The sequence below is a fragment of the Equus caballus genome, chromosome 7 (assembly GCF_041296265.1).
Source record: "Equus caballus isolate H_3958 breed thoroughbred chromosome 7, TB-T2T, whole genome shotgun sequence".
Classification (NCBI taxonomy): Eukaryota; Metazoa; Chordata; class Mammalia; order Perissodactyla; family Equidae; genus Equus; species Equus caballus.
Genome location: NC_091690.1, coordinates 49,970,802 through 49,989,768, shown reverse-complemented (window position 1 = coordinate 49,989,768; position 18,967 = coordinate 49,970,802). Strand labels below are relative to the sequence as shown.

General features: G+C 42.1%; 1 protein-coding gene across 6 annotated transcripts in view; it reads right to left on the bottom strand.

Annotated features, from left to right (window-relative positions):
- Window positions 1-228: 228 nt before the first annotated feature.
- LOC100066576 (zinc finger protein 709) overlaps window positions 229-18,967 on the bottom strand; it is a 34,334-nt gene continuing 15,595 nt past the window's right edge. Inside the window, exons 2-6 of one of the 6 annotated variants that reach the window (XR_011440968.1) lie at window positions 17,793-17,864; window positions 9,819-9,945; window positions 9,300-9,360; window positions 7,366-8,931; window positions 229-4,460 (exon numbers count right to left, since the gene is read on the bottom strand). Coding sequence is in view for 4 of the 6 variants with exons in the window: in XM_014741455.3 (XP_014596941.2) it covers window positions 7,608-8,931; window positions 9,300-9,360; window positions 9,819-9,945 (1,512 nt within the window). In the remaining 2 variants the exon portion in view is untranslated. Of the gene's footprint in view, window positions 4,461-5,913; window positions 8,932-9,299; window positions 9,361-9,818; window positions 9,946-17,792; window positions 17,865-18,967 lie in introns of those variants that run through there. The other 5 variants (XR_001381155.3, XM_070274064.1, XM_014741455.3 and 2 more) reach the window with 5 other exon arrangements.

Sequence of the window (18,967 nt, the reverse complement as noted above, 5' to 3'; positions counted from 1 at the left end):
GGCTGCCATTTGCCTGGAGGCTCCTCTTCTGCCCCTTCGCTTTGAGCCCGTGTTTGTCTTTAGAGCTGAGCTGAGTGTCCTGGAGAGTCGGGTCATGTCTGTTACTCCATGCAGCCACTCTGGGCCTTTTGGTGATTTCAATCCATTTACATTTAGGCTGATTATTGATCTGGGAGGACTTACCAGTGCCATTCTGCCTTTTGTTTTCTAATTGGTCTATATCTCCAGTTTTCTTTTTCCCTTGTGTTTCTGTCTGCCATTTTACTTTGTGGTTTCCAATGATGTTTTTCTGTTTCCTCTTTTTTAATGCTTGGTTCCTCTGCTCTAAATTTTTGTTTTGTGGTTACCATGAGATTTGCATAAAGCATCTCATAGATAAAATAGTCCTTTTTCTGTTGATACTTTATCTTGATTTTCCTATACTGCTTCTAAGAATTCCCTACACTGAGGTCCTGTGCATTATGAGAAAGACATTTTCCATGAGCTACCTTCTGTTTCATCATTGCCATTTTGGGGGCAGGATTAATACACTACCTTCAGACAAGATGCCAGGACTATGTTGCCACATGCAGTAAGTTCATATAAAAGTTTATTACTCCAAAATACCTTCTAAAGAGAATAGGCCAAGCGAAAGCTTTTTCATGTGGCTTGTGCAAAGGACCACAGGCTGGCTATTTAAGATGTGTAGGTTTAGAGGCTTCAGGATTTACAGGCCTGAGCCTCCCATCTGCAGACACAAAAAGCAAAGGGGCACATGTCAACCTTCATAACTTGTTTACTGTTGTGGGCATGACAGGGTGAGCAGGCATCTACAGCTGATTGAGAGTCAAATGTTGAAAATGAGGTCAGCGTCTTTATGAGTGTTCACTCCTGAGGTTGGTTGACTGAATAATGCCACTATTCAAATAACTTTGCTTTGAATACTACTTAAACAGCTATGTGAAAAGTGCAAACATATTTAAGATGACAAAGCCCCAAAAACCATTTGAATCAAGTCATCCAAATGTGTGGAGGGATCCAGAAACGTGTAAGTATGTTTCCAGAACTCTGTTCAAATATTTAAGTGATATTATTTTAATCTGTTGTCTTATTTGTTGTGTTATTGGTGTCAGCTTCCTACCCACATACCACAGGCAGGCCTATTAGAGGAAGAGAGCTCTCCCCAGATGGGTAATAAAAACTTTAAGGCCAACTGGTCAGCAGCTACCACGGCTGCCAGGGAGGTTTCCTTCAGGGAAACATCTCAAACACTAGCTGTCTGCTACATGTATTTCGAGTGTTTTGGACATTTCTTGATTGTCAGGAAAGATGTTTGTTGAATGACGTCATGTGTGCCCGGGTCAGTAGCAGTGACTCCCATGACAATGTGCACGTTAGTGCAAATGGTAGGAAAACAGCACATCCGTATGTGATGAGCCAGAGGGGTTTTGAAGGAGGTGCCCCAAATGAAGTATCGACATGCAGGGAACATAGACCACAGGTGATGTGAGGGGAAGACCTGGCAGCAGGATATGACAGTGGTGGCCAGGGTGCACTGTTACAATAAACCAGAGACCTGCAGGAGTGACCGTTCTGGCTGGAATGTCCAGTAGGGAAAGGCCTCTATCTATCAGGTGCCACTGAGCCTGACGATGACAACAAATCAATGAGCCCCAAAGACTGGGATTGAGTCTAATCAATGCCTCCCACAGCAGGAAGGTCCACTGAGAAGAAAGCAAATTGGCCTGAGGAGGCCATTAGACCATCCTAGGAGGGGGGTAGCCTGCAGTGGTAGAAGAGGGAAAATGTCCACTGAACAACCTATTCGAGAGCCCCGTGTTTCCTCTTTTCAGGATTGAGCTGATAATATCAATAAATTTAAGAGCATCTTGGCAAGTCCTTGCATTTTGGCTTCAGCAGGGTAATGTATGACATGAGTAATTTGTCCACATCAAGTTCTACCATGGTATAAGCACACCAAGTAGCCCAAGGAGGGGGATGGGTCTACCAAGCCTATTTGCCGTCAGCTGTAGGGACCCCTTCCTCACCCTTGAAGGTGTGTCCACTGATTTCACCAGTGACTTGCTTTTTCACATCAGGTTCACTGGTCCATCACTGGGTTAACCATGGCAGAGGAGGGAAATCGCTTGAATTTGGCCTAGACTCTTAAGTTGGAGGTCTGTAAGTGGTTTCACGTTATGTGGGACAATAAGGCCAAGGTTAATACCATCAGGTCTGAGGTGCTGATATGTGTCTCAGAAATTCAAGTCAATTTATCACCCTGAACAATACAAATCAGCCTCTGCAGATTGAGGTTTAATATGGGCAGAGTAAGGAACGGCCAGACTTGTACTTGGATATTTGTGAGGCAAGATATTCCCAGAATTCTGAAAGACATAGTGGGCAACCTTGGAGAAGTGGTTGGTGCTATTGGTGGGACCACACAGCTAGATCATCGGTAACGGCCCAGGATCTGTAAAAGTGTAGACGGGTTGGATTTTGGGCTAAGAAACTTTCTATTCCTAACATGACTGCTGTTTGACTGATCACTCTGAGGCTTCAGTCCATTCTTTGATCAAGGACAGCCTGTCTGATGTAGTGACAGAAGGCAGCATCTCTGCAGTGGACTCTGTTGGGTGGGGTGGTGCACACTGTCCATAAAGTTTATGAACACCCTGGTCACCCATGTGCTCCTAAGTGACTGTCCAAGTGGCCAGTGTGTCTAAAATGGAAATGATCTCCTCAGAATGGATCACATCAGACAAGAACAAAAACACTTCTCACTTGTTCATCGGATATTCCAGAGGAGCAATGTTGGCTCCATGCTGTAAATACCCATCTCTTCAATGAGGAGGCTTCTGATTAGATAGCCTGGGATGTCCTGCATGCAGGACCCAAGGCAAAATGGGAAGCTGGCTTGGATCATCATCCACTCAGGCCCCGGAAGGCACTCCATTTACATAAAGACTCCGTCAGTTGACAGCAGTGGCTTCTCTAATTGTGTGCAGCACCCAATGAAGACAATAGTTCTGTAACAAGAATGCCGTGGGTAATTTATGTCCACCACGGGGGTTTAGAGACTCTTGGATGCTCAGTGAGAGGCTGCTAAGGCATCTTTGAGAAGGACTGTGGGGAGGGGGACACTAATGGAATGTTCTATCAAAGATTCCAGAGCTTTCGTTTCCCAATTCAAAGTCAGTCCATTTTAAGTCTCCTGTGAATGAGTAAGCAAGCAGATCTGATAAATTTGAAATGGCTGTCATTGTGGCTGACAGAATGTGCCCATGACATGGTTTCTACCATTGCTTCTGTCACCCTCTCAGCTCACAGCCCCCTCCTTTTGCCTCAGAGAAAATGTACAGTGGGACACGTGTGGATTTCTAAAGATGTTCCAAGTAAGCAGGCACAGAGTAGGCCTGGGTTGGGAAATGAGCAGCTGAAAATGGTCTGTGGATGGCAGTGAGATCTGATGCTGACACACATGAATGAGGATGTCCCCAGGCAGATTCTGCTTGAGACACACATTTACGTTTTAGACCATGGTATTTCCAAAGACCTCTCCATGAACCTGACTTAAACTCAAAGACAGAGTCTGGAAGCCCTCTCACTTCACTCCTAGTTTTGAGTATGAGCTGAGGGCAGGTGCAACCCTAGAAGGCGTTTTTTTAAATTGAGACAGGGGTGCAAGAAAGGCCTGTTGAGGACTGAGTCCTTCTTCTCAGTCCTGCAATCTTCCTAAGAAGGATCCCACAGTGGTTGAAAATTTGAACACGTAAAAATCCAGGTTCAGGAGACCTTAACATTCTTCCAGCATATGAAAGCAAGTACACTATTCACTTTCTAATAATTACATATACAACATATATATAATATACTTAAGTGCTCTCATGAGTTTTCAGAAATGTTAGGAATACTGCCATCAAAAGATGAAAAAATTCCATCACCTCAAAAGAACAATCCTATGGTGTCCATTTGAATGAAACCCCTCCAATTCATAAGTTCACACTAAAAAAAACAGGAAAACATTCTGTTCCCTTCGCTGTTTTAAACCTTGAAGCTGTTGTTGCTGTTTCGCAATTTTCCACACCATGTGCTGGACGTCTAAGCATACGGAAATGAAACCTGTGATCAGCTGCCTGGGCTCCGCAGCGTTCTGGATCATTGAAATTAAAGACTTCCAGTCACTCCTGTGATGAAAAGTTGTTGAAAATTTCCCATTTCTCCTCTTACACTCAATTAGGATGTTACTCAGAGTGACACCCTCTCTCTCCAGCTCAGTCACTTATTCCTTGGCTGGTTGCCTCTAACCAGCCAGAGCTCTTTGTGTTGTTTCCATGGGGAGATCACAGTGGACTCACAGAGATGTCACTCTACTCATAGAATTCACACAGGATGAGCCAGAACAGTGCAGATGAAGGCTACTGTCTCTCTAAGTGGGAGGAACTCCATGGTTTAATGGGGTGTATGTTGCACACTCCAGTCTGTAGAGCAGCAAAACAAAAATGCCAAAAACGATAAGATGTTAAATATTTAATGGTAATATAAAAATCCTCTCAAATGACATTAAAAACAAAAGACAATACAAACATCTGTGGCTTAGATCAATAGGAGGTCTCAAGTCCCAGGTAACAATAATAATGACATCCTCGCTTACTCCTACACTCATGGAAAAGATATAAACACACCTCAGCCTAATAGCTCAATGCTATTTTTTACTTTTCTTCAAAGGCCTTATTTCTATTATATAAAACAAAGCTTCACTGTGACCACTTCTGCTTTTCCACAAACATAGAAGCACCAGGACTACCAGGACTCATCTGTTTCATGTTCTGTATCCAGATCCTACTGTGTCTCAGCTCTGCTACAGTGTGTACACCAACTCCACACTGCATGGCCTGTGAGGGACGCTGAAACGGTACCAGCAACAGCAGAGTTTCAGAGAAGGAAAGGCTTCAGAGTGGGACAGCGGTCCTATTTGGCCGGCTGGGTTTGCATTGTCTCACAAGTTACCTAAACTCAAAGGCCTCAGCTGAGTCTAAAGGACATAGTGAAAATATTATGTAGAATACCAAGGAGAGAATTTATGTATTTCAATGAGGTACTTCACAGTAAACAGGGTCTAATTCACCATAGGAAATACAGTGGTGTGTTGAGTGTAAGTAGGAAAAGCAAAGCTGTTCCAGTTGACCATGAGTTGGCTGCATCCACTGCAAGGCCAGGTCTTACCCTGCTGAAAAGAAAAGTGTCCGACGGCTTGTTCATTAAAAGTACAGTTTCCAAGACAAAACTAACAGTATTTTGTGACCATAGAGGTAAAAATGATAAAGGATAAAAGTCCAAATCCTAAAAATCATTCTTTTCCTTCTTCTTACTAAAATGACTCACTGGAACTTCTTAAAAATTAACTTACCTTCACTACATTGTTTTTCCGTTCTACAAAACAATGATTCGGTTCACGAAAAAAAGGTTTACAAAAGGTAGAATTACGTTTACCTCCTCACATCAACAAATACAGAAAATAACCTGCCTCCTTGAATTGCAGTCAAATACACAAACACAGGTCAAAATCTTGTAAGAAGTCCTTTCAGCACCGTTACGGTTACACCTCAAGGTGCTTTAGGTCTGTGGTCATTCTTACTAGAATTCCTTACACCCCTCTCTGACTGCAAGTGTAATCCTGCAGGTCACTGGAAGAGGGCACTGAAAAAAAAATGATGGTTAATTTTTGGCTTAAAAATGCATGAGAAATTATTTTCATGTCAAAAATTGTAACTGTAAATGAATAAGAAATACACTTTGCCCAAGGAAGAAATCCCTGAATTGGTCTGCACATGATAAAATTGACTCACAATGTATAATGATTAAATGAAGAACCTTGCAAAGTATATCTGAAAATCCATAATCAAAAATGGATATTAATATAGTCTGTAAAAATGAAATCCACAATAATATTTATTAACATAGGATGCATTGGAACAGTTGATAAAATATATCAATGAAACTACAGAAGTGTTTATTTCACAAACAAATGGACATAGTTTTATTGACATACAGTCAAATGTTACTGAGAACACATCAAGGGAATCCATTCAAGCTACAAGTAACAGGAAACACACAGTCTTCCCAGCACACGCAAGGTGATTGTTCTCACATAGAACAACTGGGTCAAGGCAGCCACTGCACAACGCAGCAGGGAAACAAACTCACAGGTGCTTCTTTTTATGTCCCATTGGAGATGCCATGGTCAAGCAGGAAAATGTGCTCACTAGCACTATCAACAGCACAAGGTGTTTCCTATACATATCAGACCTTATTCCATTATCATCTAGAGAAAAGAGGAATCAGACAATACTCCCACCCACAAAGGTCTGAATTAGCTTCCTGGTGGACACAAGAGGCCTTACAGAAAGACCCTAACTCGAATGGATCTTTGATGTGAAACTGGTGGAAAATGCATCTCTAACAAAATGGAAATCAACTAGTTATTGGTGGTTTTCAAGATACTCTTGACAAGAAGGGCAAAGAATCCAGAAAAACGGATGGAAGGTGGTGTCCTTGAAGCTCATATGGAACTGTGTCCCTCCCTGTGTCGTCACTCAAAAATCTGCCTAAGGCCCTGTGTGCTTCTGCCTTCCAGATCTCATGTAAGTGAGGCCATTGGGCAATTCCAACACGGCACATAAAGGGGATGGATTCTTAAAGATCTAGCTCTTCAGATTACCCTCACTGACATGATGCAGTACAGGGGTGATGTGTCCAGCACTAGATTTTGTTGCCCTGCCACAGGCCTCTACTTAATTCAAAGTCTATTCACCAAATGCCAGTCAGAAGGAAGGACAAACAGCAAAGGCCCAAATAGGAAAATAATTCACAGGAAGTACACTACTGGATAAACTTGCCATACATAATTTTTCCAACTGTTTAACAGTACAGAAAATAAAAACAGGCTCCTCCACCCACCAACCCAATCAAGGAGCTTTCTCTAAAACATGTACAATATGTACAATGGATGAGACACATGCAGGAACTGTAAATACAAGGCCACTAAGAAAATCACAACAAATACAAACTGTCACTTTTCAATGGCCCCTTAACAGAGAAAAATTAAAACATTATAAAAAAAGTAAAGATAAGAAATTATTAACTGATTTAAGGGAAAAGCACTACCTATGAATCTTATTTACTATTTATGAAGGATGACCCATCTCACCTCAATATTCATTTCTGAAGTAATTAATAGAAATCCACAGTCCAATGTTGCACTTTAAGAAAGAAGTTTGATAAATACAATCTACTTACTACTTTTATAACAATTCTTTCCTGTTGAAACTTTTCTAGAAGCTCACATCCAAATTAAATTCCATGAAGCTTTTTCATAGGACTTACCTTTACATTTCTTTTTGGTAGGAGTTTCACACAGAAAGATGTAGGCCAACTGAAGTCTTTCTCATGCTGTTTACATTCAAGACATTTTTATCAAGTGAGTCCTTTCATGGCTTCAGGAAGAACTGGGATGACAAAATCTATCCCAAATTGTTTATGTCTACATGGTTTATCCTCTCGTGTGCATTTGTGCATATCCTCAAAAGTCTGCATGAGAAGTAAAGACTATCTCACTTTCCTGCCATTCATGAGGCTTTCTCTCCACTGTGAGTTCTTTCATGTTTTTCAAGAGAACTGGAAAAAGTGAATACTCTACTGCATGTTTTACATTCGAAGGGTTTCTCTCTTGTATGAGTTCTTTCATGTCTTGAAAGAGAACTGTTATAACTGAAGGCTTTACCACAGATTTTACATTCAAAGGGTTTCTCTCCAGTGTGACTTCTTTCATGGACTCGAAGATTACTGGAACAAAGAAATACTTTACTGCATTTTTTACATTCATAGGGTTTCTCTCCAGTATGAATTCTTCCATGTACTCGAACATAACTGGAAGAAGTGAATGCTTTACCGCATTTTTCACATTCATAGGGTTTCCCTCCAGTGTGAGTTCTTCCATGTCTTGAGAGACAAACAGTAGAAATGAAGGCTTTACCACATATGTTACATTTAAAGGGCTTCTCTCCAGTGTGAGTTCTTTCATGAACTCGAAGAGAACAGGAAGAAATGAAGGCTTTACCACATTTTTTACATTCATAGGGTTTCTCTCCAGTATGAATTCTTGCATGTATTTGAAGATTACTGGAGGATGTGAATGCTTTACTGCATTTCTTACATTCATAGGGTTTCTCTCCAGTATGAATTCTTCCATGTATTTGAAGAGACCCGGAAGTAGCGAATGCTTTACCACATTTTTCACATTCATAGGGTTTCTCTCCAGTGTGACTCCTTGCATGTACTGAGAGACTAGTGGTAGAAATGAAGGCTTTACCACATATGTTACATTTAAAGGGTTTCTCTCCAGTGTGAGTTCTCTCATGTATTTGAAGATAACTGGAAGAACTGAATGCTTTACCACATTTTTTACATTCATAGGGTTTCCCTCCAGTGTGCGTTCTTCCATGTGTTGAGAGACAAATGGTAGAAGTGAAGGGTTTACCACATATTTTACATTTAAAGGGTTTCTCTCCAGTGTGAATTCTTTCATGGACTTGAAGACAACTGGAAGTAGTGAATGCCTTACTGCATTTTTTACATTCATAGGGTTTCTCCCCAGTATGAGTTCTTTCATGCGTTTGAAGTAAAGTGAGATAAGTGAAGGCTTTCCCACATTCAATACATTTATATGGCTTCTCTTCATATTTTTGACTGTCATATGTTTTATGTTCAGCGTGACATCTAATGTGCATTTTCAGCAATGAATGATGTGTGAAGGCTCTTCCACAGGCACTGCATCCCCATGGTTTAGCTCCTGTAATTTTCTTGCTCAGACTGAGATTTGCAAGAAGGCTGATGTTTTCTCCACACTGACTATCCTCTTCACTTTCACGGAGTCTCCCTACCATATGCCTTCTGTACAAATGAGAAGCACACTGTTAGTGATTTCTCTATCAATGATTTTATATTTCTTATGTTATTATGATTTATAGGAAATGTTTGTTTTCTTCTTTCTGTGAATTCTCTGAAATAAATACACTGAATTTTCTATTATCCAAACAGCAATATTCATAGATATGATTCATTATTACTATTACTAAGTGAAAATATATTGCAAAAAGTGAACCACTGCATCACATTTCGGAAAGTGTACTTGACGAAAATCCTTGAAGAATACCTAAATGTGAAGCAAGGGCTTTTTCTTTTGTTTGCTCTTTTAAAAAAAAAATGTCTTGACATGCAAGGATTCTTACATGAGACAGAGGTTTTACTGTGTCACTCACCGGAGTTTTCTCCCCAGGTCTTTGTACTGATCTTCAATATCATGACCTTCCCATGTTATTCCTGAAATGTAGACAAAGAACGTTTATTACAATTATTAGAAACTATAGAAGAACATTTACATTCTAAGTATGTGATAATCGATGACCATTTCTACTTTAATAACATCACCTTTCCACATTCTACACCTTAGAACACTGTTGTTGGTTTTCTTTTTGAGGAAGATTAGTCATGAGCTAACTTCTGCTACCAATCCTCCTCTTTTTGCAGAGGAAGACTGGCCCTGAGCTAACATCTGTGCCCATCTTCCTCTACTTTATATGTGGGACGCCTGACACAGCATGGCTTGACAAGCGGTGCCATGTCTGCGCCCAGGATCTGAACCAGTGAACCCTGGGCCACTGGAGCAGAACGTGTGAATGTAACCACCATGCCACCAGGCCAGCCCCTTACAACACTCTTGATGGTCAAGCAGCACTTGTTCTCTCATTGATGCAGTGAAGGAATGTCCTCATTCTTACCTACTGAGGCCAGGTGCCTGAAGGTTTCCCACATCACATCTCTGTGGAGTCTCTTCTGTGAAGGATCCAGTAAAGCCCACTCCTCTGGTGTGAAGTTCACAGCCACATCCTCAATGGCCACTGAGTCCTAAAACACCACAAATGTGTGTAGAGTAGGATACATGAGCCTGACAGCACTGGGGATCTAGACTCCAATTCTAGGAAGGTCACATGGGATTCAATTATCTCGAAACATTTACTCTACGTTGTGATCATCACAAACTCGCTTTTTCTGTACACAATGCTCATCAATTTAACAATATTATGAACACATGGAAATATTTACACACTTTTACTGTGATGACATTACATCCTATTTCTCTCTAATAACAAGTTCCAGAACAGGTTGGGAAATGACAGAAATGCTATACAAATGAAGCAAATATCGTTTGTGGACCAATGATTCTTCGTAAGAAAACTTCTTTCATCTTCTTCCACATTACCCACTGGTTACAGCACTCCATGAGGCTAGGGTGAAATCTACAGGATGTGTCAGTGAATAAAAACATAGTGAACAACTGGAAGCTTTTTGGTCTGGTCCCATCACCAAACTGAGAGTCTAGAAGGCCTGTGAAATCACACTTTGACCAAGCCCAGCTGCCCACACTGTCCTAAACTACTCCAGGCCATTAGAGGTAATCAGATGCAGCTGGCTGAATGTAAATATTCTTGTGGTGAAACGCTGCTTTTAACTTGCGTAGTATCTATCACAGACTCGGTTCTACCTTTGTCACTCTGTATGATTTGATGGGGCTGGAATTATTATGAAGTGAGAGCTCAGCAACAAGGAAGAAGCCATGAAAACTTAGACCAGAAGATCCCTACACTCACTGGCCTCAAAGCTACTTGTCACCATTTTTAGAACACACTCTGAGATAATAATGTGCCATAAGAGCTCTTTCTAGTCAAATGTCAACGGAGTACCCTGAGCTTTGCTCCCCTTGAGGGGTAGGTTAAGAGCTGCAGATTGGGGCTGACCCGGTGGCTGAGTGGTTAAGTTCGCACACTCCACTTTGGACATGGCACTGGTCATTAGGCGATGCTGAGGCAGCGGCCCACACAGCACAACCAGAAGCACTCACAACTACAATGTACAACTATGTACTGGGGGGTTGGGGTAAAAAAGCAGGGGAAAAAGAAAGAAGAGGAAGATTGGTAACGCTTGTTAGCTCAGGGGCCAATCTTTAAAGAACACAAAAAATAGAGAGCTGCAGATGGCAAGGGAGTTCCTTGAAGTCCACAATGCTTTGATGTTAAATGTGCCCATGATGATAAAATACATGAAGGATTTAACAGTGGTTTCCTCCAAAACAACATAAAATTTCCTTTCTCCAACATCAAGAGGAACTGTTTCCTGACCACCCACTCTGGATGATGCCCTGCCGACTTCTGATCCTGCGCCTAAGGAGCTTAGAAGTTGTCATTCTTGATCTCACAAGAAAAAAATTAGCAAACTTGAGATGGACAACCCTTCTTAGATCCAGGAGAGCCTTGAGGTCCCAGGACAAACCAGAGTCTCCAAACTTGGGAAAAAAAAAAAAAGATGGCATTTTGCAATATGCCCCACATGTTCTGTTCTTAATAAGGCCTGTACTAAAAAAAAAGAAATCTATTTCCCCAGAGTCTAATGCAAGGGCAAAAATCACAGGAAACACAGAACCCAATTTCCATGAAGCCTAGGACAGCCTCTATAAGAGAAGGTTTAAAATCCACATAATGGGAAAACCTCAAGGAAAAGAAAAGCAGAGCGAGACAGAGGAAAACGTGAAATAGTAATGACCAAAAAACCATAAAATTAATGATAGCCAGAACACTGTCCATCCAGGAAGCTCATGGAACACTAACTACAATAAAGTACAAAGTGCACACCCAAGGGTATCAGACTGAAACTAGAGACACATCACAGACAGAGAATGTACTGAAAAATCCCAGAGAAGAAACACAACTTCGACAGAAAGACACAAAGATTGGAGTTAAATCGGACTTCTTCTCAAAAACCATGCAACAAGAACAGAGGAGACTGAAAGATAAGTGTTGAAAATAAAACCCACTTTCCCAGAATTCGGTCAAGCAAAATCATCCTTCAGTACAAGGAAGAAATAAGGACTTTCTGAGACAAAATGTGAGGAAATTCGTCCCAAATACACATACTTTGAAGGAGACTGTTCGAAAGCTTACAAGAAAGAATGTAAATGATAAAGGCAGGGGATTAGAAGAAGAAAAAATGAGGGGAAGTATCTTTTATGTTTCCTATAATTAATACAACAGATGACACTTTGTTTAAATTAACATCAGGAAGAACGTATTTGGTAATGAGAAGCTTCCGGCAAGAGAAATAAATGACAGCAATGTGAGAAGACACAGGGAAAGGAAAATTGGGGACAGTGTGTTAAGAGGTACTTGCACACAGTGAAGTGGCACAGTGTCACTTGGCAGAGGGGTGGCTTAGTTGTAAATGTATGCTGAAACTTTAAGGGGAACCGCTAAAATGCGTTTTTTAAAAAGTGTGTAACAGATATGCTAAGAGAGGAGAAAAAAAGAATTACAGTAAATGCTCAATTTTAGCCAGAGAAGGTGGCAAAAAGACAAAAACAAACAAGAGTAAAAATGGAGAAAGTAAAAATTTTTGTAAATACTAATCCAACTGAATCAATAAAAACTTTAATCATCAACGGTGTCATTACACCTGAAACACACAGTAATAGATTTCAAAAAACACCATCATAGGGGCAGCCCTGAGGCTAAGCGGTTAAGTTCGTGCACTCTGCTTCGGTGGTCCAGGGCTCAGATGCTGGGCGTGGACATGGCACCACTCATCAGGCCATATTGAGGCAGCATCTCACATGCCACAACTAAAAGATATAACTATATACTGTGGGGATTTGGGGAGAAAAAGACTGGCAAGAGTTGTTAGCTCACGTGCCAATCTAGAAAGGAAAAAAAAATGATTGGCAACAGATGTTACCTCAGACGCCAATCTTTAGGAAAAAAAGAGATCATTATATGTTGTCTACAAGAAACCCACTCTAAGTATAAAGTCACAGAGAGATGCAGGGTAAAGGGATGGAGAAAAACAGACCATGCCAACACGAATCCAAAGGAAGCTGCCAGAGGAACAGAGATCATAGACAATGCAGATTTCAAACTGAGGAAAATGCCGAGATAGAGGGGCAGTAGGTATGGATAAAGGGGCCTATTCTCTGAGAAGACACAGCAACGCTGCATGTGTACCTGCCTAACAACAGAGGGGCAACACACCTCAGGGAGGAACTGATCAAATGCAGGAGAGACAGACAGATCCAGTACCACAGCTGTACAAGTCAACACCCCCTCATCGGGAATTAGACATTTCAGTAGGCAGGAAGTGAGGAAGGACAGAGGTGCAATGAACAGCACTGCGAAACTGCTGGGTTTCATTGTAATCTGCGGAATATTTCACAGAACAGCAGAATATACATTCTTCTCAGGTTCACATGGAACATTCACCAAAACCAACCACATTCTGGGACATAAAGCACACCTTAACAAATCTGAAAGAACAGAAATCATCCAAAATAGGCTCTCACACCACATAGGCATTCCTCTAGAAGGCAATACCACCAATAGTCGGAAAACCCCCTCATATGTGGTGATTTAAAAATACACTTCAAATAATAGAGAATATCAAACTAGAAGTCTCAAGAAAAATGAAAAATTATTTTGAACTAAAAGAATGAAAACACAAGATAGCAAAGGTTCTTGGATGTAGCGAAAGGAGTATATAGGGGGAAATTCATGCCATCAAACAAATACACGGGAAAAATCAAAGATCTCTAATCACAAATGCAAGCATATACCTTAGCAAAAAATAAAAAGAAGAGCAAGTTAAACCCACAGCAAAAATAATAAAAATCAGAAAGGAAATGAACGTCATTGTGGGAAATCAATGGACAAAATGAAAAGAAAAAAGCTGCTTGTCAGAAATGAATATAAACTAAGAATTGAGAAAACGCAACATCCACTTATGATAAACTAGTAATAGAGGGGAACTTCCACTTCTTGAGAAAGAACACCTTCACAAATCCTGTAGCGGAATTCATGGTGCTTGTTCCATACGATATGACTGTCTCTATGCAACAACTGGAAGAATTCACAATGACAGAAATGACTCCTGGGATTAATGAGAGCACAGCAAGTTTGCAGGATATGTGAGTCGACTGCTTTCCTTCTAGACCCACACGAATAGAGTCAACTGAGCTTTGACAAAGAAGGAAAGGAGATTCAAATGAAAAAGAAGGTATTTTAAACACACAGTGGTCGAAATAATGGATATGCCCGTGCAAATACACACGCACGAAACAAATGTAGTCACAGGCCTGACACTTTTCAGGAAAATTAAGTCAAAACACATCACACATCTGAATGTAAAATGCCAAAGGAATACACTCCTACAAGAGAACGTAGAAGAAAATCTGGATGACCTTGTGTATGTTGATGAATTTTCACATAGAAAACCAAAGGCAAGGTCCAGAAAAGACAACACCAGAAATTTTACTTAATTAAAAGGAAAGACTCCTCCTCTGAGAAAGATGGGGTAAAGGGAAGATCAACATAATTCAGAGTCAGAGAAAATGTCTGTAAAACACTGTTGGATAAATGATTGGTATGCGAAATATGCAAAGTATTCTTAAACTTTGATAGAGTAAAAAAATGCAATTAAAAATGGGCAAAAGATCTGCAGACAGCTCACTGAAGAAGAGATCTAGATGGGAAATAAGCAAAATGAAACATGCTCCACATCAAATGTCATTAGGAAATTGCAAAGAAAACAATGGGGATCACTAAACACTTCTTAAGTGGGTAAAAGTCAAAATATTCAGAACAGCAAATATCGGTGAAGATGCAAAGCCACAGGGAATCCTAGTTCATCGCAGGTGGAAATGGCATTTGCAACACCCACACTGGAAGACAGGAATCTTCTTTCAAAATAAAATACACTCTCACTACATAGAGTAAGAGCCAGCAATCACGGTCCATGGTATTTTCCCAAATGAGCTGAAACCTTATGTTCGCACAAAACCTACATAAGAATGTGTTTCTTTTGTTTGTTTGGGTTTTTTTGAGGAAGATTAGCCCTGAAGTAACTACTGCCAATCCTCCTCTTTTTGTTCAGGAAGACTGGCCCTGAGCTAACAACCCTGCCCATCTTCCTCTACTTTATATGTGGGACGCCTGCCACAGCATGGCTTGTCAAGCGGTGCCATGTCGACACCGAGGATCTGAACCGGCAAATGCTGGCCTGCTGAGAAGCAGAACATACACACTTAATCACTGTGCCACCGGGCCGGCCCATAAGAATGTTTATAAGCACTTTACTCATAATTGGCAAGAGTTAGAATTTTGAACAAGACGTCCTTCAAGTATCGAACAGTCAATCAGTGGTGCATCCAAACAATGAAACACCATCCAATGATAAAAAGAAGTGAGGTATCCAGCCATGAAAACACACGGAGGGACCTTAAAACTTATTCGTAAGTGAAGAAGCCAATGTGACAAAGGTTCTGTAGAGTATGATTCCAAGCACATGACATTCTGGAAAAGAGAAAAGTATGAGACACTAGAAACATCTCTACTTGTGAAGGGTCTGGAGGTTGCAGGGAGGGATAAGTCAACAGGTGGAGCACAGGGGAGTTTCAGGGAAGCAAAACTACACTCCATGATACAGAAATGATGGGGACATGTCATTACACGTTTGCCAAAACCCACACAGTGTGTAAGACACAGAGTCAGTGCTAATGTGCACCGTGCACTGTAATCCGTCCACATGGGCTTGGAAATTGTAAGAAGTGTGCCACAGTGATACCAAATGTGAAAGAGTGCAAACCGTGTGGATGCAGAGAGAAGGGTTATGTGCAAACTGTCAATTCTAATCAGTTTTTCTGTAAACTTAAAACCGGTGTCTTTTGAAAAAATGATGAAGACAGACTCATGACAATTCACCCCTTTTTTACTGAAACAAGACATTTCTCATTCAACTGACTTCAAGTTATTCTTTTTTCAAGATCGGCCCTGAGCTAACATCTGTTGCCAATCTTTTCTTCTTCTTCTCCCAAAAGCCCCCAATACATGGTTGTATATTCTAGTCATAGGTCCTTCTAGTTGTGCCATGACTTCAACTGATCTCAGGGAGCCAGTCTGGTGCTCTAGGAGCCTGAGACCCACAGGGGAGGGGAAACTTCCATCGAATGCCTTGTTGGGGAGCACAGCACTGGATCCTCTGAGAAGTTCCATGGTCACTATCAGGAGTGGCAGAACCCCAAGGAGGATGACAAGTGTACTGCTATTGTAGACCTATTAGTGTACATACAAGTGTGACTCTGACTTCTATTTTGGGGATCTCTGAGTCAAGAGATTTCCAGAGTTCTTTTCCCACAAAGGGGCACGACAACTGGTTGCTTTATAGAGTTCAAGTGCCTGGGCTTAAGTTGGGTTGAAACAATCCCTTTGCTCTGACAAACTCAGACTGCAGTGTTGTCACTATAACCCAGAGGGTCAGGGTCTTTGTTGCAATAGACCCTCTGTTGCCGCGGCAGAGCGACTTGGGGGCCCTGGGGAGCCCTCTTGAATCTTGCTTCCTACTGGCTGCACTTTCCTGTCTCTTCTTTCTCTCTGAAATAATTGCTCTTGAAGGAGTGACCATTGGATGGGCTCAGCTCAGTGACAGGGTACAATCATCCTCATAACTGCACACTCCCCCTAATGTCAAGGTGACTCCAGCCTCAGTCTCCCCTTCACTCTCAACACACACACATGTGCCACCCAAGACAGTGACAGAAGATCACATTAAGGAGGGCCTGATTCCCAGACTCCTGCTCTCAGAGGACAGGAATTTCCAAAACTGCCAACTCACACTCCTCCACAGTTAGAACCCAGGTTTGGAGGGGTCAACAGTGCAACACAGGGCAGCACGGTGCCCAGGAGGAGCTGCCCAGCAAGCAGCAGCCCACAGAGCAGGAGCCTCCAGGCTTTCTCATCAGCCTGTCCAGGGAAGAAGGCTCAGGGGAAAGGGAGGGTGAGGCTTAAGTGTTCAGTCATCAAACATCATCAGTACCAAACCCTCCCATTCATTACAAGAACAAACTTTGGGGACAAAAACAGGCATTCACACTGGCTTGTTTTTATATAAAGAACCACTAGGAGGATGGTGAAGCAGTGAGCAAAACTGGTCATGTAGGGAGGCTGGAGTCAGAGGAGAAGAGTGGGGCAGGACCTCAGGCAGGGAGTCTCCTTAAGTGTTTCCTCTCTTATGAATTTTTTAAACCTTCCCACTATTTATTTAAAATAAGGGGAGACACGGGCTGGCCCAGTGGTACAGTGGTTAAGTCCACGTGCTCTGCTTCACAGGCCTGGGCTTCACCAGTTTGGATCCTGGTCGTGGACCTACGCACCTCTTACCACGCCAGGCTGAGGCAGGCATCCCACATATAAAATAGAGGAAGATGAATGCAGATCTTAGCTCAGGGTGCATCTTCCTCAAAAACATAAAATGAAATGAGAGATTTATATACGCCATATTTTCCTATGTTTGATCACTATTGTTAAATAACTTTTAGTTTTAACATTTCTACGTAGGAAACCATTCCAAGATTTAATCTTTTAAACACTAATGGACATAAAACTGTAAAACATTAAAAATTTACCAATCTCTTTCTAACAAAAAAGACAAGGGGCATTTTGTTTTGTGCCTCCACTAGATTTACCCAGGAATAAGACTGACCTAAACATGGAAAATGTACCTGAGAACTGACATACACACATCGCACATCTTGAGGTTCTCTTGTCTAAATGGAAAAAAACTGCTGGTTTCCACAAATTTTTGCCTTGGTCACATCATATCTCTGAAATTACATTTTCAAACCCCATGTGGAAATGGAATCAGAGGATTGCAATCTTCACCTGATCCAGGAATCCGAGGACAGAAACAGGAATATTCCACTCAGCTCACAGAAGCAGCCTGCTGGCCTGCAACTGCAAAGGAAACCCACACTCAGAAAGAGACCATATTCCCAGACTTGAGGTGTACACTCTCCCAGTGGAGACAGATCCCCTGGAGAGGGTCAGGCCCTGGGGAAGGAGGGTGGGGACCCCTGAGCAGCCACAGGAATGCACTCTGGGAGCCCCACACGCCCTCTCTCTGTGAGCGTGGAGGCACTGCTTCCCCCAGGCTCCCACGCTCACAAGTGAGGAAACCTCAGCCGGATTCAGTTTAAGCTTCTGACCAATATGAACTCCAAAATCATGAACCCTTTGTCCACAGGATGGAACACTTGACCTTCACAGACTTTCTCACACTGCACAGATTACACTCTCAGTGCACCTACAGTGTGGATGCAAAACTCAAACGATGTCTAAAATGCCCAGGCCTAAGGAACCACAACCTCAGAATGGGTGTCACTCCCCACCCCATGGGCATGTGCACCCCCAGCTTTCCAGGGCTCTGCAGCTCCTCGCAGAATAAAGGTTCCTTCCATGGAAGGAGGTGAGCAGTAGGACACCTGTAGGGGAGGCCCCCAGGAAGGACAGCTAGGACTGCAAGGCCTTCCCTCTGCAGGCCCAAGGGGGCCTTAGCTTGGGTCTTGGCCTGGGGGCCTCTGCTTCCCACTGGAGATGCTCTGGAACATCTTTGTTATTTTAAATCGCACAAACCCAGTGTTGGAATAATCCAGCAAAATCACTTAAACCCAGTCTTTCCACAGAAAATAAGGGAAAATATTATACGGTATTTCTACCACTTCAACTAGAAAAGCACAAATGTCTATTCCTTTAAGAAAAAAGGTGAGTTGATACTGTTACTGAGGAGGGCTTGCCACCTGATGCACAGAGAAGCTGAGACGACGGCACAACAGTCTTTGAAAGAAGAAACACTTGACTGTGCCATCGATTGTCAAGGAGACAGGAGGACAGGCTCTCAACACCATCTCCCTCATCCAGAGCATGGGCTGAGGCTTAAGGGAGCAGGGAGGGCCGGCTTGGATGCAAAGACCTGGCAGGGTGAGGTCTGACTGACAGATCAAAACTTTCTCTTCTGCACAGGCTCCTGGCTGGCCGCCTCCTGTGACAAAGATGTTAAG